The following is a 27034-nucleotide window of genomic DNA, read 5'->3' on the forward strand; positions in this document are numbered from 1 at the left end:
TCACACACAGGTATGTTCAGGGGGCGTGTCCACAATCTAACTTCACAGAATGTGGGAAGAGTTTATACCTGCCATCTTCTTTAGCTACACTGCAATCAAAACCAGACATGTTTAGAGTGATATGATTATTGATTGTATAAACACAATAGGTCCCATAAAACAAAGGTGTCTTCATGTGTAGTTCTCATGTCGGTTCTCTTAATATGGGTTTTTTATTTATATATATATATATATATATATATATATATCTAGAGTTGAGGCGGCTGCTGAGGGCGTAAAGAGGAAGCTTCTCGTACTGTTGCTTCCTTCTTCTTCGGTGCCTGTAAAATGCAACTGGCCTCCGGATCCTCTCTGTATTGTCTCAGGCACTTCCGGTTTCCTGTTTCCTGTCTGTGTTGTTTGCTTTGGGGGAAACGGTCCAGCTTCTTATTCTGCTCACAGAGGACAGGACGTAATGTGCTTTTCCACCCAGGTACAACAGTGTTAGTACTGCTCCTCTGTCCATGTGGACAGCCCATAATATCACCATGGTTACCAGAGTGACAGGATGATCCCCTCCTGTTCATCACGTGGGTCAGAAGAAGTAAAATGAGATGAAAACCTTCTGCTAGGACAATAAGGACTAAGATTACAGAGAAATCAGGAGGTCTGGGACTCTGAGGCTTGTCCATCTCAGGATGACAGGAAGCTGAATCACAACACAGAACTTCAAAGAAAAGTAATATTATTTATATAGTAACTAATTATAACTACAACTATCTGTGATCATTGATCTCAGTAAAGTACATTTTTTTTTAAGTCAATCTGAAGAATGAGCAGATGTATATGATATCTTACTTTTAATTGATTGACATAACACTGGGTAAATACATGTTTTCAATCGAAGTATTTTCCTTTATATTTTCATATTATTGCCTTTCAGGGTAGGATTTAGGTGTACTCATTTATTCACGGATTCTTTTTGAATTAGTTTTATTCAATCGATACATTATTTCAGATTCAGGAAAATGTGTTGATGTGCAGGTATATTGTTACTCTGCATTGATCATTACTGATATGATTGTGGTAACCGGAACATTGATTTATGATTATGATTATTGATATGTTTATTCGATGAAGCGGACGCAGTTGGTTCAAAAACAAGCTTTTATTTTGAAACGGAAGCCCCATCGGTTACGAGTCAGTGAAGAGAGAGATTTCTCCTCCCAGAGCTCCCAGTGAGACTGAGGGCGGCTCCGGACCTCACTGGGTCACGTACTGGGACAGAGACCTGCAGAGACCAGAAGCCGGACTACGACAGAAACCACAAATCGGTGCAGGGTGGAGACCCAAAAACCGGACCGGATCAGAGGTGAGACTCGTGTTTTGGTCTCGGACTGAAGAGCCGGTCTGAGACCTGCAGGAAGCAGCTCGTCCTGCTGTCGGTCCTCCAGAGTTCGGACAGAGTCCTGGTTCTGACTCTCTCTTTTTTTATGGGTTAGAGTTGCATTTAGGTGAAGTTTCCGAATGACGCAAACAGGGTTTGGCGCTAAGTGGGACAGACGCCAATCAATCAGAGAGAGAATGAATTGATAAAATGCATGATAATCAATACGGGTAACATTTCTAAAACATCTAATAAAGATAATGTGTGTTAACATTGTTTTAATAAAATAACATGAAAACAGACGGACAGTGAGACATTCATTTTGACATGTAGTGAGACATCCATTGAGACATTCAGTGAGATGTTTAGGGAGACATAAAGTGAGACATTTAGTTAGACCTACAGCGAGACATTCAGTGAGACACTCAGTGCGACATTAAGGGAGACATAAAGTGAGACATTCAGTGAGACACTCAGTGCGACATTAAAGGAGACATAAAGTGAGACATTCAGTGAGACACTCAGTGCAACATTAAAGGAGACATAAAGTGAGACATTCAGTGAGACACTCAGTGCGACATTAAGGGAGACATAAAGTGAAACATTCAGTGAAACATTGAGTGAGACACTCGGTGCGACATTCAGTGAAACATTCCCATCCTGTTAAGAGGAAACTCGGCTTCCTGTTACAGCTGAAAGTCCACAGTAAACTTAATGCGTTTTGTAACATTGGTAGTACCAGAATACTTTCATAGTACCACAATACCTTCATAGTACCACAACACCTTCAAAGTAGTAGAGTACATGCATAGTAGTAGACTACCTTCATAGTACTGGAATTTATACATAGTACCAGAATAGCTTCATGGTACTTGACTGCAGCTATAGTAACAAACTACCTTCATAGTACCAGACTACCCTAATAGTACAGGAGTACCTCCATAGTATCAGAAGTCATAGTACTGAAATACCTCCATAGTACCAGACAACCTTCATAGTACTAGACTACATGCATAGTAGTAGACTACCTTCATAGTACCAGAATATATATCTATACTACCAGACTTCCTTAATAGTACTAGACTACCTACCAGAACACCCCCATAGTACCAGGAATACCTTCATAGTAGCAGAACACCTTCATAGTACTAACTGCATAGTACCACAACACCTTCGTTGTCCTGGAGGAGTTTTGGGTCCTCTGGGAGTGTTCAGTCCTAAGGGAGATTCTGATTCTGGAGTAGGTTCTGATCCTAAGGGAGATTCTGATTCTGGAGTAGGTTCTGATCCTAAGGGAGATTCTGATTCTGGAGGAGGTTCTGATCCTAAGGGAGATTCTGATTCTGGAGGAGGTTCTGAACCTAAGGGAGGTTCTGACTCTGGAGTAGGTTCTGATCCTAAGGGAGATTCTGATTCTGGAGGAGGTTCTGATCCTAAGGGAGATTCTGATTCTGGAGGAGGTTCTGAACCTAAGGGAGGTTCTGACTCTGGAGTAGGTTCTGATCCTAACGGAGATTCTGATTCTGGAGGAGGTTCTGATCCTAAGGGAGGTTCTGACTCTGGGGTAGGTTCTGATCCTAAGGGAGATTCTGATTCTGGAGGAGGTTCTGATCCTAAGGGAGATTCTGATTCTGGAGGAGGTTCTGAACCTAAGGGAGGTTCTGACTCTGGAGTAGGTTCTGATCCTAACGGAGATGCTGATTCTGGAGGAGGTTCTGATCCTAAGGGAGGTTCTGACTCTGGGGTAGGTTCTGATCCTAAGGGAGATTCTGAGTCTGGAGGAGGTTCTAATCCTAAGAGAGATTCTGATCCTAAGGGAGGGACTGATGGTGATGGTTCTGGTCCTTGAGGAGGCTCTGATTCTAAAGGAGGTTCTGGTCTTTTGGTAGGATCTGATCCTAACGGAGGTTGTGATTATGGAGTAGGTCCTGATCTTTGGGGAGGTTCTGATCCTAAAGGAGATTTTTTATCTTTGGGTAGGGTCTGATCCTAAGGGGAAGTTCTGATCATGGAAGAGTTGTCTGTTCCTGGAGGTGGCTCCCACCCGAAGGAAGCTTTTAGGTGAAAAGAAAAAATATTTGAATGACAACACTCTTACCCAGAGTTCTTAGCTTGTCTTACTGTTACCCAGAGTTCCCAGTGTGCCTCAGTGGTTCTGCTCTTTAACAAGCAACCCTCTGTTGGTCACAATAGAGGCTTGATTGTTATTCTCTCTCTCTCTCTCTCCCTCTCTTGTGCTCACAGAGATCTTTGTTTCAGGAGGCTGTTTGCTGTGATTTGCAGTCCTTCATCCAATCCAAAATGCATGGAGGCATCCAAAAAGTTCCCCAGATTGTGACTTTGTGTCCCATTGATTCTGTGTGTTAAAGAGTACTTTGGTTAGCTTAGCTTGCCGTAGATACCGTACAGCTAGATGAACCTGATGATTGGAGAAGGGGTAGGAGAAGTAATGATGATACAGAAGAGGAGGAGAATTATAATAAAGAAGAGGAGGGAGATAATATGAATGATGATGATAAAGAAGTGTGGGATGATAATGAGGATGAGAAGGTTGATGAGGATGAGGATGATGAAGTAGAGTAGGAGATGGATAATGATAACGAAGAGGGAAGTGATGAGGAGGAGGATGATAATGATGAGGAGGAGGAATAAGAGGCTGATGATGATGGTGGTAAAGAAGAAGATGAGGAAGGTGAGGATGATGGTGACAATGATGGTGCTGATAAGAGAAGGGGGATGATTATGATGATGAAATGATGAGGAGGAGGAAGAGGCGGACGATAAAAGGAGGAGGAAGATGATGATAGTGATGATGATGATGATGAAAAACAGGAGGATGATGATCAGGAGGAAGTTGATGATAGTGGTGAGGATGATGATGAAGAACAGGAGGATGATAATGAGGAGGAGGATGATGATCATGATGAGGATGATGAGAAGGAGGATGATATGGAGGATAATGATGATGATGATAAGGTAGAAGAGATGGTGGATGATTATGATGATGAGGAGGAGGAGGTGGACGATAATGAGGAGGAGAAGGATGATGATGATGATGAGGAGGAGGAGGAAGAAGCACAGGCTGACAGGAAGAGGAAGGGTGTGTGTGTTGCGGATAAGCTGGAAATCCAGAGGAAATCCAGGGTGTGTTCATGTCCCATAAAAACACATTTTATACAATAAAATTTTTTATATATTCATTTATATATTTAATATATCCTTATTTGCTATAATCAATAACACCAACTTTATTATTGAGCTAAAAAGCAGATCAAAGTAGATCATATCATAATAAAATAACAACAATAACAGTAAAATAGTTTAGTGAAATATGTCAACCCTGACGATGATGAGGTGAAGACAATGCAGATGAAAGTGTGGATGATGAAGATGCTGGTTAAGGGTATGAAGATGAAGGGGCGATGATGAAGGGGATGAAGACGCTGAAGTCGACAGAAGGAAGCTGCTGTGAGTCACTTCCTCCTCCTCCTTTGTCCTCATGCTGCTGACCTCAGTGTGAGTGTGTTGCTTTGTTTGTTTTTTCCCCATTACATTGTGTGTGATTGTGTGTGAGTGTGTGTGATTGATTGTGTGTGTGTGCATGTGTGTGCGTGTGAGTGTGTGTGTATGAGTGTGTGTGTGTGTGTGTGTGTGTGTGTCACAAATATAATCCAGAAACCAGAAATATAAAAACAGTGTGAAGAGACTGAGGAACTTCTGAACCTGTCTCCGGTTTGTTTGTACTGGACCTAGGTTCATCTGTATGTGTATTCATGTGGATCTGGATTCATGTGGACCTAGGTTCATCTGTATGTGTATTCATGTGGATCTGGATTCATGTGGACCTAGGTTCATCTGTATGTGTATTCATGTGGATCTGGATATATCTGTATCTGGATTTATCTGTATCTGGATTCATGTGGATCTGGGTTCATGTGGATCTGGGTTCATGTGGATCTGGATTCATGTGGATCTGGATTTATCTGTATCTGGATTCATGTGTATCTGGATTCATATGGATCTGGGTTCATGTGGATCTGGGTTCATGTGGATCTGGATGCATGTGGATCTGGGTTCATGTGGATCTGGATGCATGTTGATCTCGATGCATGTGGAGCTGGGTTCATGTGGATCTAGATTCATGTGGATCTGGATGCATGTGGATCTGGGTTCATGTGGATCTAGATTCATGTGGATTTGGATGCATGTGGATCTGGATGCACGTGGATCTGGGTTCATGTGGATCTAGATTCATGTGGATCTGGGTTATATAAGTTTCCTGGTGCTTACCTCCGACTGAACGGATATGATTAGATTATTATCATTATCATCACTTAAAGTCCAAACGAAGAGCATGTGTGTTTGTCACGTAATGCCCCCCCATGTCTGTCTGTGCAGAGGTCAAGGGTCATGCTGCCCCAGCCACTGAAAAACAATCCCCCCACTGTGTCGGCCTGCTGACATGACGCTTTGTTCTGGCTATGTGGCTTTAGTTGCCTGGGAGCAGGTTGTGACCTCTAGGGGCTCAAAGGTCAAGGTGATGCTGTCTCTCATCTCAGATTGTGTCGATGTCGATGATGTTCAGCTCCAGTACAGACCAGAGATTTATTCATTCGCCAATTAATCAATTAGCTGACAGCTGAATAATTGTTTTAGTTATTTAGTAATAAGCTGGGCCCATCTCCTTACAAGATGTGAATCCTGTTTCTATGTGACTGAACACTGAGCAGAATTGATGTAGCTACAATCTTTTTCTTTGTCTCCTGCAGATGGACCGCTGCTGTCTTTTGCTACAGTAGGTCAGTGATGGCCGCCGGGCTTCTTGGAAGTGGAGGACACCGAGTCAGATCCGGACCCCATGTTGGTCATCATGGCCTTGTTAGATGGAAACACCGCGGTTGAGACGCTTCTGGCTGCCATTCATCTGGAGAGGTTCAATTAGCACACAAAATGTCCCTGATCCAACCAGCTATCACTAGGCAGGGAGGGCTAAGTGGTTAGCATGAAGCATTCAGCATAGGCCGGGTGGGCTACGGTGTAGCACTTATAATCCAACATTTACTGTCATTACAATGAGTTCAAGCAGAGCTTTGCCTCTTGAAGTTCAGTTTTTTGTCTTTGACTCTAGGTACCTGGACACCTTCCATGGAGCCGGTCTCCTCTCAGCTCAAGACTTCACACACCTGGACAACGATGCCTTTGTCAGTCTGGGAATAACTGCCACTGGACACAGGAAGAGAATCCTACGATTGGTCCGTCACCTTCAGCGGATGGAGAGCCAGAGAGCCAACCAGAAAGCTCATCTCCCACGGGACCGCTGTCAGTCTGTGTCCGACGTGTCCTCCTCACAGCGAGCTCACTGTCGGTCGTCAGGACCTGTGAACTTTGAGGCGTTCAGGAACTGCTCGGCTCCAAACCTGGCTGACATGCTGACCGGCTGCGAGGGTGGCCGGCCTTCGGTGAAGCCGGTTCCCAAACCTAGAACCGTCTTTAACCGCCGGAGGACCGCACCCGTCCACTTCTGTGCAGCGACAGACACCACACCGCCCTCCAGAAGGCTTTCCCAGGACTCCATCTGTTTTTGTGTGTCAGAGGGTATGACCTCTGTTGACACGCCCACATCCGACCACAGCTTGACCCTCAAGTCGACTGCGAGTCAGACGGAGAGGAGGAGGCCGGGTCGCAGCTTGTCGCTGTCAGACGCCAGAGGGTCGTTGCCCCCTGTTCCTCCAAGACTGAACCGCGGGGTCTCCTCCGCTAAGTTCCAGGGCTCCCCTTCCTCATCCTCCTCATCTTCACCTGTACGGATTGAGCAGATTCAGATACATCCCGTGACTTCCTGTCCCAGTAGTCTTGACAACAGCCAGCTCACTGGATCCCCCGGTTCACCCCGAGGTGGTGGCCTGGAGATGGTCTCCAATGAAATCTACTGGGGTACTTCACCTGGTTCTGCTCCTCCCACTCCACTGAGACAAACACCTGAGAAGAACCCTGAAAGGAGCAGGTAGGTCCCCCTGTACCTGTTACTAGACCAGGGTCCACAAACAACAACTTTAATATTCCTATAACAGGATGTAATCTCTAGATCTCCTCTTTTGGTCAGAGGGGTGCCCCCCTGTTATAATGGTAGGGGAAACACCGCTTAAGTCTTAGTTATGGTTTGTGTGTTTTCAGCGGCAGCACTTTGAGTAACACCTCTTCCGAATCAGCTCCAGGTGAGTACAGATGTGACCAAACATCATCTTCATTATCATCTTCATCCTCCATGCTTCATCCCCCATGACCACACTAAGAGTGTTCTGATCAACAGGTTCAACACACTATCAGGAGGAGGAGATCAGCCCTTACTGTGAGACGGTGTTCCAGAGCAGGAGACACCCACTCCCCTGTGAGGTGGGACATTAATATATATAAAGATACATTAAGATACATTAAGAAAAATGAATATAAAGATTGATGGAAAAACAATTAGAAAAAAGATACATTGATATTAGTTTTAATAACGCGTTAATCTATAAGATAAAAAGGGCGTAGGTTACTGCGCTAAAATCTCTTAGCGCAGCGTTGTTTCCTTTCGGTGTGTGTTGACCCCTGACCCCTGCTGAAGATGGAGACAGCTTTTTGCATTGGAAGTAAAGCAAACTGTGATGTGTCAAACAGAAGGGGGACGAGTGCAAACGGACCATTTTAGGACCGATGGTGCCTGGAACATGTAGCTATGGACTCTATGTCAGGACTCTATGTGTGTTCTGTTCTGCTCATGGATAACCACTGGTGAGTGGTCTCTGATGGATTTGGGGTTGAATACCATCTCCTCTGTTTTTCTGACATTGAGGATAAGGAAGTTTTTGTCACACCACTGGACAAAGTTCTGAATGTAGTGTTTGCAGCTGTGTCTGATCAGACATCAGGACTTTGTCATGTGATTGTTTGCAGGACTGAATTTACATTCATCACTGTACATAAGGAGCAGGACTGGTGTACTGATGAGCCCTGGGGGGTCAAGGAATCAGATATGGATGATGGAAGCATTTTTGTGGGTTTCATATTGGTGGCTGTTTTCATGGAGTTCCATGTTTTTGGAGGTTTTCCTTTATTGCCTCTCTATGGTGGTTCCAAGCTTCTTTCAGCCTCTTTTGTACAGTTTTTAGGCTTAGGTGGTCATTGTTCTTAAATGCCTCTTTTTATCTCTTGATACAGTCCTTAACCTCCTTTGCGATGTGAGTTTTTTGTATTGACTTGGATTGTCTTTTTTGGAATCACAGTGTGGTAACTTCTGTGTCCATGTTTGGCTCTCCAGAGAAGGTTTCCTGGTCTGTGCATAGAGTCTTGTGTCATGCATTGATGGATTTAACCAGAGGTTGACTGCTCTTTAGGGCTGTCTTGTATAAGACCCCCCGCCCCTCCAAGCAGTTCGCCCAAATAATATTGATAACGAGCAGCAGCGATAAGGATGAAGATCGGTAATTAGCATTACCAAGTTATGCGTTAGCTCTGGCGGGCGGCCGCATGCCCTCAATGGACCAATTATAAATAGCAGCTACTTTTATAGAAATGCAACCTTTGTCTTTCGGTAATTCACACAGTAAGTCATTGGGCGGGCCGCACCGGACCCCTGGGGGGCCTAGAGTCTGACAGCTATAATGTAGTGATGACAGAAATGTTCTCTTTGTTCTGCAGAGTGAAAGTAGCCGACTGGAGGACAAACTAGCAGAGGATCATGGGTGAGGCACCAGCAAAATTATCTTTGTATGCTAATTGATTAACAATATTTACAAATAAAAGGATATAGTCAAACAAAGCTAAAGTAATCATTCTTATTATCATTCTTATATATCAATGAGACGTTTTCTTTGCGTTTAAAAGATTCAAATATTACAGGGCAGACAGATATATACAGTTGTGTCAGTACCTGTCCCACTTTTATTCTGTAGAACTTCTCTTTAGATTCAGACATCTTAAAATAAAGCTTGTGTTGAATCTTCAAAGTTAATGAAGATGCTAAAGGTAGCATGTGAGGATTGAATTCAGAGTGAGTGAAGTGAGTCAATTGTTTTACAAGAAATATGAAGCAGATGTTTCTCCTCCAGGCCCCAGAAGTTCTCCTGGACCAAGCGTCTGTCCCAGGCTCTCCACTCCGGAGACTCTCAGGGTTACAGCACGGTGGGAGACCCTCCTCATCCTGCCCGATACCTCTCCCTGCCCGCCAACAGCTTCTCCCCCGAGGCAGACGAAGACCTCACCATCTCCCCCTATGCAAGCTACGCCTCGCTGACAGAGAGAGCCCCGCCCATCATCAGCGGCTGGCTGGACAAGCTGTCTCCACAGGGGTGCGTTTGATTCATGCAGTCGGTAACGCAGAGACAGACCACTGAAGTGGATCTGATTTATACAACGGGTTAGATCAGACAGAAGATGTTCTTCAGGAGGTTGTCAGGTTCTTAAGGAGTTTCCCGGTTTCCAGGTGTTCTTCAGGAGGTTTTGGGGTGCCTGGGTGAATAAAGTATCCTCATGTTAGCATGTTAAGTATCCTCATGCCGGTTGTGTACACAGATGTATATGTGTATGAATATGGCGTCTAAACAGATGTTAGAGCTCCACCCATGGCCTTACCCTGCCAATCATAGTGGTGCAATCAGAAGCCATCAGAGACGAACACTGCTTCCTGTTCTGTGTGTGTTGATGTGTGTGTTTGTCAGGGGTCAGAGGTCAGTGCTGGCTCCAGTGCTGCAGCTCCTCCTCTCTGCTCCTCCTTGTATCTTCTTCCTCCTAAGGAGTGGCCTCTGCCTCGTCTTCTTCTTTTCCTTGTCTTCTTCATCGTCCTCCGCTCGGTGTGTGTTTGTCTTCTTTTCCATTCTTCACATTTCTTGGAGTTTCTTTGTGTCTTGATTTTTTCTATCTTTGTGTTTCTGCTCTGTAAGAGGCTCTGAATGTGACATCTGTTTCATCTTTCAGGAACTATGTTTTCCAGAAGCGCTACGTGAAGTTTGATGGAAAAAACTTGATGTACTTTGGCAGTGAGAAGGTAAAAAGTACCTCTAGAGTTAAAAGAGAAATCATATGTGGACTTCAAATAGACCCATAAAGTCATTTGAATCATAATTTCTCAGTATTTCTATATTATTACATTACATTACATATTATTTAGCTGACGCTTTTATCCAAAGCGACTTACATTGCATTATAACCTATGCATTACATTTTTGCATTACATAGTTAGATCTTCATATTTTCTCCTGATGTAACAGTCATTCTTCACCTGTTATCGGTTTGATAAGAATTTTAAAATAAAGGAAAGCAAATCCAACAAACTTGATGTAAACCCAGTTGTATTGCAGACAAATACTGTTACTGAGATTAGACCTGAACAAAGATGATGTACTACTACCACAGTGTATAAATGTTCTGCTACTAGTAAACTAGTACTCATGCAGGATATATTATTTTAAAATATGTTTATTGATGCAACTAATGAAGAGGGAGCTCTAAATGATTTCATATAATCTAAATGATTTCAAGTTAATGTATAAGAAATGTAAAGCAGCAAAAAATACAATAATGGCAATTTCCAGAGATTTAGAGAATAAGTACCTCTAATTATACTTTAGTAGAAGCACTTGTTGGCAGAAGATTTTTATCAGTTTCAGCTCTGATCAGAAGATGAAGGTCTTTAGTGTCTGGATTGTCTTTGAACCATTTCTTGTCCCCTGATCTGTCTCAGGACATCTACCCCAAAGGAGTGATCCCATTGGCTGCCATCCAGATGGCCCGCCCAGCCAAGGACAACAAGTTTGAAGTAGTGACCAGTCACAGGATCTTTGTTTTCAGGACTGATAATGAAGGTATAATGATGATGAGGAACGTATGATGATGATGGTGGTGATGATGATAGTGGTGATGATGATGGTAATGATGATGATGATGATGCGCAATTGCGCATGGTAGTGATGATGATGGTAATGATGGTGTTGGTGATGATGGTGGTAATGATGATGGTGATAATGGTGGTGGTGGTGGTGATGATGTTGGTGGTAATGATGATGGTGATGATGGCGGTGGTGATGATGATGGTGGTAATGATTGGATTAGATTAGATTCAACTGTATTGTCATTACACTTGTACAAGTACAGAACAACGAAATGCAGTTTGTCATCCAACCAGTGCAACAGAACGTCAATCATAAATAACAGTATTTACAGATTAAAAATAAATAAAGCGCTACAGAGGGTGACCTGGCACTCTTTGGTAATAAATTAGGCAAAACAGTTTGCAAATGAAATTAACGTTAATAATGCGGAGATATATCTAGGGTTTTTAAACTTTTGCAAATATTCAGTCCATATTGACTTGAGAGTGCAAACAGATGGAGAGATAGAGTGGTGTAATGGGGCTCAGAGGGGGGAACAGTTCAAAAGGGTAACAGCTCTGGGGAAAAAGCTGTTCCTCAGACGGATAGTCCTCGACCGTAAGCTGCTGAAGCGTCTGCCTGAGAGCAGGAGGGAGAACAGTCTGTGAGAAGAGTCCTTCAGGATGCTGCAGGCTCGACGCAAACAGCGTTTCTTCTGGACCTCCTCGATGCTTGGGAGTGGAGTCCTTGTGATGTGGTTTTCACCACTCATTGCAGTCAGTCTCTTGCGCTCCGCGACAGAGCAGCTGCCGTTCCAGACTGTGACAGTTAATAAGGATGCTCTCGATCACGCAGCGGTAGAAATTCACCAGGATGGCTGAAGACATAACGGTGGTGGTGACGATGATGGTGGTAATGGTGGTGATGATGGTAATGATGATGATGGTGGTGATGATGATGGTAATGGTGGTAGTGATGATGATGGTGGTGATGATGATGGTGGTGATGATGATGGTAATAACTGTAGTGGTGATGATGATGGTGGTAATGGTGGTGGTGATGATGATGGTAATGGTGGTAGTGAGGATGATGATGCGTATGGTGGTGATGATGATGATGGTACTGATGGTAGAGGTGATGATGATGGTGCTAATGATGATGGTGATAATGTAATTTCAGTGCTAAGGCGCCGGTGGGTCGGCACCCTGCAGGAACACGTTAGAGATCAGCTGGTGTTTGGTCGGCGGCACTTCGGTCCCGGGTCTCACTGTCAGAGACACGGAGTTCTGGAGCTCAAAGGAACTAAGTCCAAGGTTTACGCCGCCATTAACACAGAGCAGATCTGGATCTACAAGAGCGAGCAGGTGAGACATCATCACATCCTTCATCTCTTGAAAGACCAGAACCTCCTCGGCAGCAGCTCAGTGTCTCCTACTCTTGTCTACAGTGTTTCCGTAACGGAATCGGCATCACGGTGATTGAGGCTCGAGGAGCGACCATCAGAGACGGAAAGCACAAGAGCTTCGACCTAATCACCCCATACAAAAGCTTCAGGTGACAACACACAGGAACCCTGGTGGTCCACGGTGTTTGAGTTTCTGAAGCTGTGGACCAGATACTGTAGACCAGGGACAGGTTTTGTGTTAGAAAACATTTCGCAGAACTTTCTTGATGGTGTGGAGGATAAATAATCCGTCGACGGGCTTTCTGTTGGTCTCTGTTGTACTCCTTTAGTTTAAATTGATATATTAGTCTCTAGTAGTCTCCTCTTGTTTCCCCTAGTCTCCTTTAGTCTCTAGTAGTCTCCTCCTGTCTCTTCTAGTCTCCTTTAGTCTCGGTTAGTCTCTAGAAGTCTCCTCCTGTCTCTTCCAGTCTCCTTTAGTCTCTGTTATTATCTGTTAGTCTCCTCCTGTCTCTCCCAGTCTCCTTTAGTCTTGGTTAGTCTCTAGTAGTCTCCTCCTGTCTCTTCTAGTCTCCTTTAGTCTCGGTTAGTCTCTAGTAGTCTCCTCCTGTCTCTCCCAGTCTCCTTTAGTCTTGGTTAGTCTCTAGAAGTCTCCTCCTGTCTCTTCTAGTCTCCTTTAGTCTCGGTTAGTCTCTAGTAGTCTCCTCCTGTCTCTCCCAGTCTCCTTTAGTCTTGGTTAGTCTCTAGAAGTCTCCTCCTGTCTCTTCCAGTCTCCTTTAGTCTCTGTTAGTCTCCTCCTGTCTCTCCCAGTCTCCTTTAGTCTTGGTTAGTCTCTAGAAGTCTCCTCCTGTCTCTTCCAGTCTCCTTTAGTCTCGGTTAGTCTCTAGTAGTCTCCTCCTGTCTCTCCCAGTCTCCTTTAGTCTTGCTTAGTCTCTAGTAGTCTCCTCTTGTTTCTTCTAGTCTCCTTTAGTCTTGCTTAGTCTCTAGTAGTCTCCTCTTGTTTCTTCTAGTCTCCTTTAGTCTTGCTTAGTCTCTAGTAGTCTCCTCTTGTTTCTTCTAGTCTCCTTTAGTCTTGTCTAGTATCCATATGAGTAAATTAGTCACTTCAGTCCTAATTCACTCATTATGTCATTGTTAAAACATATTTACATTTATGTAAACACTTTGTATTTTGAAATGCCCTCTAGTTTCACAGCGGAGTCAGACCGGGAGAAGCGTGATTGGATGGAGGCGCTGCAGGAGGCCATCGCGGAGACGCTGTCGGACTACGAGGTGGCCGAGAAGATCTGGTCCAATCGGTCCAACAGGACGTGTGCTGACTGCAGGGCCCCGAACCCGGACTGGGCCTCCATCAACCTTTGTGTAGTCATCTGCAAGAATTGTGCAGGTACCCGCATCTGATCTGAGACCTGCAGTGCTGCTTTCTTCAGACTCGTCTGAAACGTGTTTCATTGTTGACATTGATGTTCTTTGTCAAACTCGTGGTAGGTTTTTGTTTTCATTCACCAGAGTCCATCTGATCGAAGATCCTGGAGAATAAGACATTCCGTCTGAAAGAGTGTGTGTGTGTGTGTGCAGGGCAGCACAGAGGTCTGGGGACGATGGTCTCGAAGGTTCAGAGCCTGAAACTGGACACCAGCGTGTGGAGCAACGAGATCGTACAGGTGAGGGGGCCTCCATGAGCAGCACAGATATGATAGTGCTCACTGATCTAAATGTAAAGTAGAGAATAGGGTTACTTATTTAACTCACTGAAGCATAGTTACTCAAGTGGCCGGGTCGTCTCTCTCACACCAGCTGTTCATCATGCTCGGGAACGACCGGGCCAACGAGTTCTGGGCGGCCCGGCTGCCGGCGGCGGAGGATCTGGACTCTGACGCTTCTCCAGACCAGAGGAGAGACTTCATCTCCCAGAAGTACCGAGAGGGCAGGTACCGACTTCCCCATCCTGGGTTCAACAGCCAGGAGGAGCTGCTCAAGGTCTGTCTCTCAGTACATGTCTCTCTGTCTGTCTGTCTCTCATTACAGGTTTCTGTCTGTCTGTCTGTCTGTTTCTCATTACACGTCTCTCTCTGTCTGCCTGTCTCTCATTACACGTCTCTGTCTGTCTGTCTCTCAGTACATGTCTCTCTCTGTCTGTCTATCTGTCTCTCAGTACATGTCTCTCTCTGTCTGTCTGTCTGTCTCTCAGTACACGTCTCTCTCTCTCTCACCAGGTGTTATGCTCTGCGGTCTCTGAACAAACTCTTTTGAAAACCGTCACCCACATTTTCGCGGAGGCGGAGTCAGTTCATTTCTCAGATGCCTCCAATGGCTGCCACCCACATCATCACCAGCTGGAATCAGGTGCGCTGTCTACTGGTTTCTACTGGTCTTTACTGGTCTCTACTGGTCTCTACTATACATTGCATCAGGCCTGCCCTGAGCTCAGGAGCTCTTTCATTTTTCTATTTTTATTAATATTTCAGAAAGTCACAGACTTTTATACAGCCGAGTTAATAAATAGAGGAGCACAAGTTAGGACCAGAACCAGCAGCAGGACCAGGACCAGCTCCAGGAACTCAGAAGACACTTGATGACATGATTTGTATGGATTGGTGTACAATGTGTTTCTCACCCTTCAGACCTCAGCGTGTACGATGAGATCATGCAGCCAGTCCTTCACTCGGGTTACCTCTACAAGTCCTCCTCGGTCCACAGGGGGACGCTGTCCAGGAAGACCAGAGAAGGTAGGAGGAGGGGAGGAGGGAGGGTAGGAAGGTAAAAGGGTTATCAGCGGAGGTTTTCTCCTAAACATCCGCTTCTAGTATTCATCTGGACTCAGTTTGTTCATTTAGATTTCCCTGAGCTTGTACTGATTTTAACTAAGTGACAGAGCACACATTCTTGCTCATCACCTTACTGAGATTACTTCCTCTGATTGGAGTCGGCCAGCGTTGCTTTTGAATGAAATGAAATGTGTCTGTTATTAATTTAATATTAATTAGCACTACGTTTTCCGTTCGACCTATTGGGAAACCCTGATGTAGATGTTCCTCAGGGTGTTCCACTAGATTGACCTGACTTTGTTCCTCCAGTTCCCCCCAATCCCCCCATTAAAATGAACCCGATGTGTGTGCTCAGATTTCCAGAAGTTCTGGTGCACCGTGGACCGCTCAATGGTGCTCTACGAGTCGGACCGCTCCTCCGATCCTTGCCTTCAGATCAGCGTGAAGGACATTGTGTGTCTAGGGGTCAGTCGCCCCGATTCCTCCAACAACAGCAACGGCTTCATTGACAGGTTTGTCCCCCCCCGACACCTTCATGGGGTCTAAGCCGGTTTTGTCTCACATCCTTACGAAGACACGTCCTCTATCCCTCAGGTTCCGTTACACCTTCGAGCTGTATCTTACTTCAGAGAAACTTTACCTGTTTGGTTTGGAGACGGCTAACGTTCTGCACAGCTGGACCCAATCCATCGGGAAGGTGAGACACCTCCTAAGGACGGAGTAGCAGGAGGGGGGAGGAAGGAAGGATCAAGAAGAGCAAGAGGAGGGAGAAGGGTAGCGGAAAGAGGAGCGGGGAGGAGGGAAGGCGGGAGGAGGAGGAGCAGAAGGAGGGAGGATGGTAGGAGGTAGGGTGTAGGATATAGGAGGGTAGTAGGTAGGAGGTATGACTCGATTTCTGTCTTATGTCCTCACTCCTCTCCCCCAGGCCTGCACCCCCCTCAGCTGTCACTGCCTGCTGACCCGGGAGTTTGAGCGCGTTGGCCTGCTGCGGTACCGAGCCATGCTGGACCCACAGCGGTGGAAGGAGGCCTTCTTCGTCCTGCAGAAGTCAAACCTCTTTATCTGCCCGCGAACCGACGGGGCAGCGGAGGACATCATCAACCTGAACCGCCTGCAGGAACTCAGTGAGTCCTGGTCCTGGTCCACCAGCACTGGGTCCGTGGCTCAGATTAAAACGTGTCTCTTTTTGCATTGAAGGTGTCACCTTCGAGACTGAGAACCATGAAAAGAAGGACATCTTGGTCCTAGTAGAAAAGGGAAGGTGAGATAAAGCGTTTCTCTGCTGGAGAACATCAGATCCTCTGATCCAGATGCTCACATTCTAGTTCCTCTCTCCACCAGGACTCTGCATCTGCAGGGCGTGGGCCGCATGGACTTCTCTCTCTGGTACTCGGACATCCAGCGGGCGGCCGGAGGCAAAGGCAACGCTCTGCGGGAGCAGCAGCTAAGCAGGAACGACATCCCCATCATCGTAGACAGCTGCCTGTCCTTCATCACACAGTACGGTGAGGTACCAGAACCATCAGAAACCGCCTCCGAGGCTCCTAGTTTGGGTCTTCATCAACGCTCCATCTGATCCCTTCTAGACTCTTAGCTGAACTCCTATAGAGAAGAGTCTGAAGGTTATTTTGGTTTCACATCCAAAGGCTTTTATTGTAAAGTTCATACAGGGAGTGGTCATCAGTGTGAGTCATAGCGTCTACCCTGCTGCCTCCCCCCCTCCTGCCTCCTCCCCTCCTCCCTCCTTCCCCCTCCTGCCTCCTCACAGCCTGCCTCCCCACCTCCTGCCTCCCCCCCCCTTGCCTCCTCCCCTCCTCCCTCCTGCAGCCTCCTGCCTCTTCCCCTCCTGCCTCCCCGCCTTCTGGCTCCCCCCCTCCTGCCTCCTCTCCTCCTCCCTCCCCACCTCCTGCCTCCCCCTTCCTGCCTCCTCCCTCCTTTTTCAATATAAATCTTACATGTGAAATGATGGCTCCTGTTGGATCCCGGACCTCTTCAGGTTAAGGTTCTTGACCCCTGAGCTCTCGAGGTAAAGAACCTGACCCAGTTCAGGTTCTCAGCAGGTTCTTGACCCTCCTACCCTGCAGGTCTTGGCCACGAGGGGATCTACAGGAAGAACGGGGCCAACTCAAGAATCAAGCTCCTGATGGAGGAGTTTCGTAAAGACGCCCGAAATGTGAAGCTGAGAATTGGAGACCACTTCATCGAGGATGTGACGGACGTCCTTAAGAGGTTCTTCAGGGAAGTGGAGGACCCCGTCTTCATGGCCGACCTCCACTCGCTGTGGCAGGGGGCTGCCAGTGAGTTCTCTTTAGGGTTCAGGGTCGTTCCTCGCTGAGCAGGTCTCAGATCAGTTATTATCTCTGTCCTGCAAGACCTTCTCCAGGGTTCTGTGGGAGAATGAAATGAGGTGTAACATGGTTTTGGTTCCTCAGAAATACCCCAGAAGAGTCTGAGGCTGGACCGCTACAAGGAGATCATTCAGAGTCTCCCTCGGGTCAACCGGAGCACGCTGGCTGCCGTCATCGGGCACCTGTACAGGTGAGCTCACACCGGTACACGCTGGGGCTTCGGACCCCTTTGACTCCTGGTTACATAACCAAGTCTGCCCCCCCCCCCCTCTGCTCAGGGTCCAGAAGTGTGCCGATCTGAACCAGATGTGCACCAAGAACCTGTCGCTGCTGTTTGCTCCCAGTCTGTTCCAGACGGATGGGAAAGGGGAGCACGAGGTGAAGATTATCGAGGACCTCATTGACAACTATCTGTACCTCTTTGATGTGAGTACTAGTACCTGTGAACCTGTGATGTGAGTACTAGTACCTGTGAACCTGTGATGTGAGTATTAGTACATGTAAACCTGTGATGTGCGCTGGGGGCCGCAAGGTTGGTGGTTCGAATCCCGGCTGCACCATGTGCCATGTCGAAGTGTCCCTGAGCAAGACACCTAACCCCTAATTGCTCCCCAGGCTAAAATGTAATGCACGGGTTATAATGCAATGTAAGTCGCTTTGGATAAAAGCGTCAGCTAAATAACATGTAATGTAATGATGTGAGTACTACTACTTGTGAGTACTAGCACCTGTGAACCTGTGATGTGAGTACTAGCACCTGTGAGTACTAGTGCTTGTAAACCTGTGATGTGAGTACTAGTACCTGTGATTACAAGTGCTTGTAAACCTGTGATGTGAGTACTACGACTTATGAGTACTAACCGGTTGTTTCAGATCGATGAGGAGCATCAGACTCAGATCGAGCTGGAGATCAGCCTCATCACCACCTGGAAGGACACTCAGGTACTTTAGGTTATCAATAACTACACCTGGTTATTAATAAGTACACCTGGTTATTAATGACTAATTAAATGAATTCATAAAAACAACAATAATAACTAATCTGTTATTTTAAAGCAGCAAAATATGGATCGAAATTCCTCTGGACCTTCATTAATAACTTAATAACTACTTTAATAACATGAATGTGTAATGAATATAATATTAATAATAAACTTGTAAGGTTATGAGTCTGTAGGAAGTTTGTCAAGAGTGTTGTAATAAGTCACTAATAAGCTAGTGACTATTGAGTATTACTGTACTAATAGTTTTATCATAAGTTATTGATTACTTATTTCTATGTTTATAAGTGATTGATGAAGCTATTAGTAAGTTATCAGTTAGTTAGTCATCGCTTAGTTATTAGTATGTTTACTATAAATACTTAAAATCTGCATCTTTCTCAGGCTGGTGACCTGACCATTGAGGTCTATTGATTCGTTTTTAATAGCTAATTAGTGAATATCTGTGTGCAGCTTTCTCAGGCTGGTGACCTGATCATTGAGGTCTATCTGGAGACGAAGACACCAGACTGCTGCATCACTCTCAAAGTACATCTCGTATTGATTATCAAAGTATTGGTGCATGACTCATGAGTGATATTGATTATTAAAGTAGGAACAATTCATAGTGATCATGTATTAATAGCGTGGGCCTGTGACCTGCAGGTGTCTCCCACCATGAGTGCAGAGGAGCTGACCAATCAGGTTCTGTTCATGAGGAACGTCCCGGCCGGGGACAAAGACTTGTGGATGACGTTTGAAGCAATGGAAGACGGACAGCTGGGTGAGACAGCGAGACACCGCTCTCTGACCCTTGGGGGGCCCTGGAGACGGATAACAGAGGCTATAGATAGGACTTGGTCTCTTTAATGATCGGCTCCATGGTGAACAGGTGCTTCCTGTTGGGTCACGTTTATGTCTAAGAGCTTTAAGCTATTAGTTTTCTCATTAAATCTTTAATGTTCTCAGGTGACATACTATCTATTGACAAACAGGGTGTGAGTGTTTCCACCACCGATTCATGAGACTGTGGTGTGTCCTTTTTCTGGTGAAGGACGTGTCTTCAAGGAGGAGATAGGAAAGAGAGCATTGAAGTAGTTTAGGGAGCCTGGGACATCCAGCTGAGGAGAGCATCTCAACATGTTGTTGTTGCTCACGTCGTGTGTCGTGTTTTTGTGTCAGAGCGTCCATTATACCCCAAAGAGAGAGTCCTGGAGCAGGCGCTGCAGTGGTGCAAGATGGCCGACCCGAGCTCCGCCTACCTGGTGGTAAAGAGAGTTCCTAAAGGAGACGGAATCACCCTGCTCACCTGTAGGTCCTGATGACCTCATGCTATACTATACTACTATATACTACAGTTCACACTATATATACTATATACTACAGTACAAACTATACTATACTATATACTACAGTTCAAACTATATATACTATATACTACAGTTCACACTATATATACTATATACTACAGTACAAACTATACTATACTATATACTACAGTTCAAACTATATATACTATATACTACAGTAGAAACTACTATACTATATACCACAGTACATCATATACTATATACTACAGTTCAAACTGTATATACTATATACTACAGTACAAACTATACTATATACTACAGTACACCATATACTATACTATACTATATACTACAGTACACCATATACGATATACTACAGTTCAAACTATATATACTATATATTACTGTACACACTATACTACATACTACAGCACAAACTTTACTATACTATGTACTACAGTACACACTATACTACACTACATACTACAGTACAAACTATACTATGTACTACAGTACACACTATACTACACTACATACTACAGTACACACTATACTACACTGTATACTACAGTACACACTATACTATACACTACAGTGTACACACTATACTACACTATACACCACAGTATACTATACTATATACTACAGTATACACACTATATACTACAGTACACACATTACTATACTATATACTACAGTACACACTATACTATACACTACAGTGTACACACTATACTACACTATATGCCACAGAACACACTATACTACATACTACAATACAAACTATACTGTACTATACTATATACTACAGTACACACTATGCTAAACTATATACTACAGTACAAACTATACTATACCGCACACTATATACTATATTACACACCATTCTACGTAGTATACATTTTACCACACACTATGGTACATAGTACAGACTTTACTACACACTATGGTACATAGTACACACTTTACACACATAATACTCTAAGAGGATTAAATGATGAATAAATGCACAGATCATCGTTGAATAAGTATAAACTTCTATTGAGTTCTATTCAGTTCTATTCAGTGAGACCTGAGATTGACTCGGCCTCCCTGTCACTCTCTCCCCATGTCCCCCCATGTCCTTCGTCTGTCCCATTCTTCGAGTCCAGCCTATAAGAGTGAGATCATGAAGATCGGTCTCCTGAGGTGTCGAGAAGAACCTCCAAAGCTCCTTCAGGGCAACAAGTTCCAGGAAAGGACGTTCCAGATCATAAACCACAAGCTGCTGCTGCTCAAGGACAAGAAGGTAAGGTTCAGTGAGACATGACCTCTGTGGACACCAGCAGAACCTCTATGTCCCGTCCCCTCACTCGTCTGTGTTCTTCTTCAGAGCATTAAGCCAGAGAAGGAGTGGTCTCTGAAGTCCATGAAGATCTACATCGGCATCCGCAGGAAACTCAAGGCTCCGACCAGGTTCGTGGGGACGCTGAGAGACAATCAAAGACAATAAGAGACAAAGTTCAAACCCATCAAACGCTAGTCCATATTTAAATTTATATTGTCTGCAGGTGGGGATTTACAGTGATGTCACACAAACACCAGCTGTGAGTATCATGGATCAACCGTCTGATGTCATCACTTTCATTGATTAACCCTCTGATTTCCTCACTGTTTCATTGATCAACCCTCTGATGTCATCACTGTTTCATTGATCAACCCTCTGATGTCATCACTGTTTCACTGATCACCCTCTTCATTACCTCCTTCAATAACGTTTGTGTCTCTCAGGTTTCTCTGCTGCAGCTGTGAGGATGAAATGTGGGACTGGATCACCAGCTTCCTCAAGGCCCAGGTCAGAATAACTGTGAGGAGCTGATAAAGGGACGGCGTCGTCCTGTTTCCTGCTGTCTCTTTAAAACCCATCCTTACGTTTCCTGATGTCTCTTTGTCTTTCAGAACGATGACCCGGGTCCTGCGGTCTTGAGACGTCACTTGTCCTCGGACATCTCCAAGCACAAGTTCGGCACGATGCCGCTCGTCCCCATCAGAGGAGACGAGAGCAACAGCAGCATGCTGTCGGCCAATCAGACGCTGGTCAGATAAGCTGCTTTTACTTTATCACTTTATGAGTCTAGCAGGTTAATCATCGTAAAAGTTTAAATAGTCTCTGCTTTTCAATCTGATGATAAATGTTTCAAATGTCTCAGATAAGTTCAATCATTATTTTGTTAGATATTGAAATTCTCTGAAAGTCACATACAGAATTTATACTTCCTTCTTTCTGCAGAGAAAGTTACACGACAGAAGGACTCTCTCCATGTACTTTGTGAGTATTTGTACTTTTATGTTATACTTTCAGTTGATACTTCTTGAGTACTTTCTTAAGGACGAGAAGGACTTGACGCCTTATAATCTCCCTGTTTACGTATATTCATATATGTATATGCATACATATATTTATAACACGGGTAGATGAAATCCAGCCTTCTGATTGGTTGAGAAGGAGTCACAGGGTGTACTGTATTGAGCCATAATGTACAGTACCTGTTTACGTAACCTAAGCGTTCCATATCACTGCCCACTCAAATTAAGTTTGAGTTTTTGCGTAACTGTTAGTTGTCATTTCAGCTTTTATCTCTGTGGCGATAAAAGCACGCTGCAGATGGCGGTTTTGGGCAATGCAAGCTTTCACAACCCATTTAACCCATTCAATTCAGGTGGACGTCATAAGCGATGTGAATGAATGAGATTGTGTGATGATGTGTTTTCACCCAACTCCTCGGCCTACACACGTCATGCACCCAATGTTGTTTGTCTGTTTCTATGCAACCGTACGGGGACTATTTTCTAGGCTACTGGAATGCGTTTTTGTGGCTACAACAATTTTGTGCTGAAAGATTACTTTCTATTCCTAATATATGAATACATGTACATACATGTGTGCCCAGCTGTGTACATACTCTACATGTCTGTGCTGACCTCCAGCCCATGAAGGTGCAGCAGGACTCCTTCGAGGAGCGCTCCGAGTCTCCTGGTCTCCCCGAGCCGCTCTACGAGGAGGTCGGGGACTTCGGCCTTCAGGTTCTCAAATCTTTGGAGACCAGTTTCCTGTCCAGCAGCACCGCGGAGACCCAGGAGGTCCCGGACCTCCGGCTGGTTCCCATGGAGACAGGACACTCGGGCCGCGTGTTCGTCCCCGAGGTGGCTCAGACCGCCGGCGCCCTGGTGGACTCTCTGAAGCAGAGCAGAGGAGGAAGAGGAGCCGACTGCAGCTCTGCAGCTGGGAGGAGGAATGAGCAGCTGCAGGGAGTCTGTACACCATCACAGGAGCTCCTGCTGCAGGAGCTGTCCTCTGCTTTCACCAGGAAGGAGGAGGAGGAGGAGGAGCCGCTGTATGACGTCTGACTAACGTTTCCCTGATCAATAACCTCGTTAATACATCACACACCAGGAGAAGATCTCACATCCTATTTAGGATGCATCGGATTCCTTGGCTGAGAGGTCACGTGACCGGAGGACATCGCTGCTGGTATCTGGCTGGAAGCCTGAAGGGAGCCGTGGTGTTTATTATCTCATGTTATATTATTTCATATTTTATATTTTGGTATAATACATATTTCATTTTCATGTATTCTCTTTATAACAAGTGTCGTCTTCTCTTCAACATAAATCGTCTTCTTCATATTCTATCACTTCCTCTAGGTATAAAATGTTGAATATGTGGAATATTAACTACAATCTGCACTCTAGTAATTTGAATATAGAGCAGTCAAAAATGTAATTATAATATAGCACATCCTGTAAACAGTTTTAAACATTTTTGTTAATTAATAACTCATGAAAGTCAACGTTAATTATACTAATCACATGATGTTTTTTTTATCTTAATAAAAACCTCTTCCTGTGGATGTTGTTTAACATTGAACATCATGTTGAAAGACAAACTCTGGAATCAGGAAGGTTCCTCACTGAGTGAAAGGAAGTGAAGTAGTGGAAGTGGCGCCATGATAACAGCTGTTCTCTCGTGCTAAGGAAAGGAGCTTCAATGCTTCCTTACGTAGCTCCTTTAGCATAAGAACCACTGGAGCATCCTTTACCAAAGGAAAGGAGATAATCCCGTCTAGTCTAGCTGCTGCAGACTCACGTCACTAGCATGAGTCCATCAGAACTACGCAGCAGTGTCCTTTCCTAACTCCTCATGAACTGTCCTAACCATCTTCAATTAAGGTCAAGGAAAGGTTTTTAGGAATAGAAGTAAGGTCATTATGTTCTTGTTCTCTGTGGTTCGGGTTGATGGTGATTCAGAGCGCCCCCGCAGGCCGACACCTCTTATCCTTCATACAAGACATTAACAACATTACAACTAAACATTCCTCAGATGTTCTTTCTGTACAGACATAGTGTTGCCATGACTACCATGACGTCAACTTACCTCGGTAGTCCAGTGTCTCTTTACTGGTTCCGGTTCGGTTCATTCTGGTCCTGGTTCTAATGAGGAGAAATCGGTCCAAACACAAAGCAAAATGTTTATTACTGATTCCCACGGTGCGGCGTGAGCAACATTTATACTTCATTCCCTTACATACATCGAGCGTATTGAAGGACCGCTGGTCATTTATAGTACTTCCTGTGGCGCTGTAGTGACTCACAGTGACCACTAGAGGCCACGAGATGCTGATAAAATCAAATCTCATTTTAAATGACTCCAATGACTCATTTTCTATTAAATCAACGCAAACAAAATGAAACAAATCTGACAATACAAGAAATATTAATACACATTTTTATTCCTCCAAAAAATGCTATTTTTAAAAACTTAAAAAAACAATTTGATATTCTGATATTTTAAACCATTGTGTCATAAAACTAAATCTATTCCTTAATAAACTCTTATCTTAAAAAACAGAAGTATATAAGTAATATTTCTTTCTTATGATGTATAACTTGAAATATATGGAAAGCTTTATAGTTAAAGAAAACAAATGAAACGTTTGACCCAAAAGAGGCAAAACTTCTCCTTAGTGACGTCACTAAATGCTGAATATTTCCTCCCCAGACAGGAAGTGATGTTGTGAGTGAGCAGCAGGGGGCAGCAGAGACTCAGACAGGTGTTTATGTGGTAGAAGTACCCCCATCAGAGACTACTTCACTATGTAGAAGTACTAGAATCAAGTACTACTTTAGAATGTAGTAGTATTACCATCAAGTACCATTATATAACGTAGTAGTACTAACATTGAGTATTACCAACAAAAAGTGCTTCACATAAAATCCATAAAAACCTCCAAACATGAAGCAAGATTTAAAAACATTGAATGAAACATAAAAGACAAAGTCCTTAGAAAGATTAAAAAATAAAAATGAAATTCAATGAAATTTGATGTTCAGGGTTCCAAAGTTGAGACACGGAAATAGTGAATTAAAGGCAGCAGCAAACCCAAAAGTCAGCTGGGACCTCGTTCCTGATGTGTGGAGCAGAAGAAGCTGCTTCTCCATGGGTAGTTCTGACTCTGGGAACAGGAAGTAGACTCGTCCCAGACGACCTGAGGGTTCGTGGCGGTTCATCAGGTACCAGCAGATGAGAAATATACTGAACCATTCAGGGAACCAAAGGCAGGGTTTGGAAGGTCTCTTTAGGACCTTTTGACTCACCTGAGCTCAGGAGTCTAACAGCTCGCAGCTGAAGAGCTGGTTGCCCATGGCGACACCGAGGCATCTCTTCCTGACCCCGGTGTGATGGGTTACTCCGTCCTCCTGAGCTCAGTGAAGCACAGCAGAAGGAATTAGAGAGAAGAAGCCGAACAAAGAGGATGGATTTCAGAGTGAGGACCAAACCTTCCTAAATCAGTTAGTCCTGAGCCGCCATGACCCCCCCCGAGGGGCAGGGTTCAGGGGGGGAAAGACGATCGGCCCAATGTCCTCTAAGTGACAAAATGCCCCGGGGCAACACTCACACAAGCGCACAACACAAATTGACACACGTGCACACAGACACACACTGTCACACACAGCTGGGATCAGACCACCTCAGTCGAGTTCATCACAAGTCCAAGACGCCACGTGTTACAGACTCTGAAGGATCAAACCTCCACACTGGGACGACGTAAACAAAGCGTCTGGTTGAGCTCTGAGATGTTTAACTCCCATCTTCATCCTCTCACAGACCTCATGATGGTGTTTTTGCACCTGGGGTGAAGTAAAGCCTCTCATGTGAAGGCCAGGTGACCGGGTCTGATGTGGACCAGTATATTACAACGTTCTTTCTCCTCATTACTGAGCTGTCTTTCTTTATCTTGTATTTGGATTTATTGCACCGTTATTTCTGCCTTTGTGAGTAATACTAAGCTAACTGGCTTTTTAGCTACCAATCTAATAGCATGTGATTCTTTTACTGTAATCAAAGATCACCGAGCAGCCATCTTCCTCTGCAGACTACTTATTAAATCCAGAAGGTCATTATTATTTAAATGCTCATTTTACACTTAGATTTAGTTAGACATAGCTTTATTTAATCTTAAATCTCACTTCATTCAATTCTGCATTGAACAAATCTTCATTAACGCTTCATTATTACATGTTCGATAGATCATTCATTTTTATATTGATGAATTACGACAACGTCCTCAGATCTGAATGGTGAGTTTTAGCTCCGCCTACCTTCTCTTGTGGACCAATCACTGCTGACTGATGTTGTGCTTTCAGCCAGTCGGTGTAGAGCATAAAGATGGATTTAACAGACCACTGTTTCTTTAAATTCACCTATTTAAAGAGTGAGTCAGATTATCTCTGTTGTTGATTCTAGGAATGGTGTGTGTTTGTGTGTGTGTATGGGAGGGGGGGGGGGGTGTTATCAGAGGAGCAGGTGAGATGTTGAGGATTAACTCTAACGGACAGACATTCTTTCTCTAAAACTGTTGATCTGCAAACCTACATATGACACAAAGACAGATTCATGAGTTCAGACTGTTAGACCCAGTTTACAACAAAGGGCCTGTGTCATTAGTACACACACACACACACACACACACAC

At 44.5% G+C, this 27034-nt stretch overlaps 1 protein-coding gene across 2 annotated transcripts; it reads left to right on the forward strand.

Moving 5' to 3' along the window:
• Positions 1-645: 645 nt before the first annotated feature.
• On the forward strand, positions 646-23910 carry arap3 (ArfGAP with RhoGAP domain, ankyrin repeat and PH domain 3). 2 transcript variants are annotated; one of them, XM_037462347.2, is made up of 37 exons: positions 646-718; positions 1210-1351; positions 6136-6298; positions 6495-7370; positions 7541-7581; positions 7677-7759; positions 9047-9090; positions 9457-9696; positions 10066-10197; positions 10322-10391; positions 11088-11208; positions 12394-12578; positions 12662-12768; positions 13804-14003; positions 14195-14280; positions 14414-14596; positions 14833-14962; positions 15241-15345; positions 15740-15896; positions 15979-16081; positions 16310-16508; positions 16582-16645; positions 16726-16889; positions 17469-17681; positions 17817-17922; positions 18011-18158; positions 18606-18674; positions 19187-19261; positions 19379-19496; positions 19895-20023; positions 21174-21310; positions 21395-21477; positions 21573-21608; positions 21793-21856; positions 21961-22098; positions 22292-22330; positions 22990-23910. In XM_037462347.2, the coding sequence occupies exons 3-37, from the start codon at positions 6225-6227 to the stop codon at positions 23407-23409; spliced, it is 5139 nt and encodes a 1712-aa protein (XP_037318244.2). In that variant the 5' UTR covers positions 646-718; positions 1210-1351; positions 6136-6224; the 3' UTR covers positions 23410-23910. The 2 variants fall into 2 exon arrangements, with proteins under 2 accessions (XP_037318244.2, XP_037318246.2); XM_037462349.2 differs by lacking the exon at positions 10066-10197 and having other exon boundaries at positions 647-718.
• The last annotated feature ends 3124 nt before the right edge of the window (positions 23911-27034 follow it).

The sequence above is a fragment of the Pungitius pungitius genome, chromosome 2, assembly GCF_949316345.1.
Source record: "Pungitius pungitius chromosome 2, fPunPun2.1, whole genome shotgun sequence".
Lineage (NCBI taxonomy): Eukaryota > Metazoa > Chordata > Actinopteri > Perciformes > Gasterosteidae > Pungitius > Pungitius pungitius.

Coding starts and splice junctions, on each gene's coding strand:
- arap3 (XM_037462347.2), top strand. CDS start 6,225: ATGTTGGTCATCATGGCCTTGTTAGATGGAAACACCGCGGTTGAGACG. Junction 14,004..14,194: donor CATCTGCAAGAATTGTGCAG/GTACCCGCATCT, acceptor GTGTGTGTGCAG/GGCAGCACAGAGGTCTGGGG. Junction 18,159..18,605: donor ACTATCTGTACCTCTTTGAT/GTGAGTACTAGT, acceptor CGGTTGTTTCAG/ATCGATGAGGAGCATCAGAC.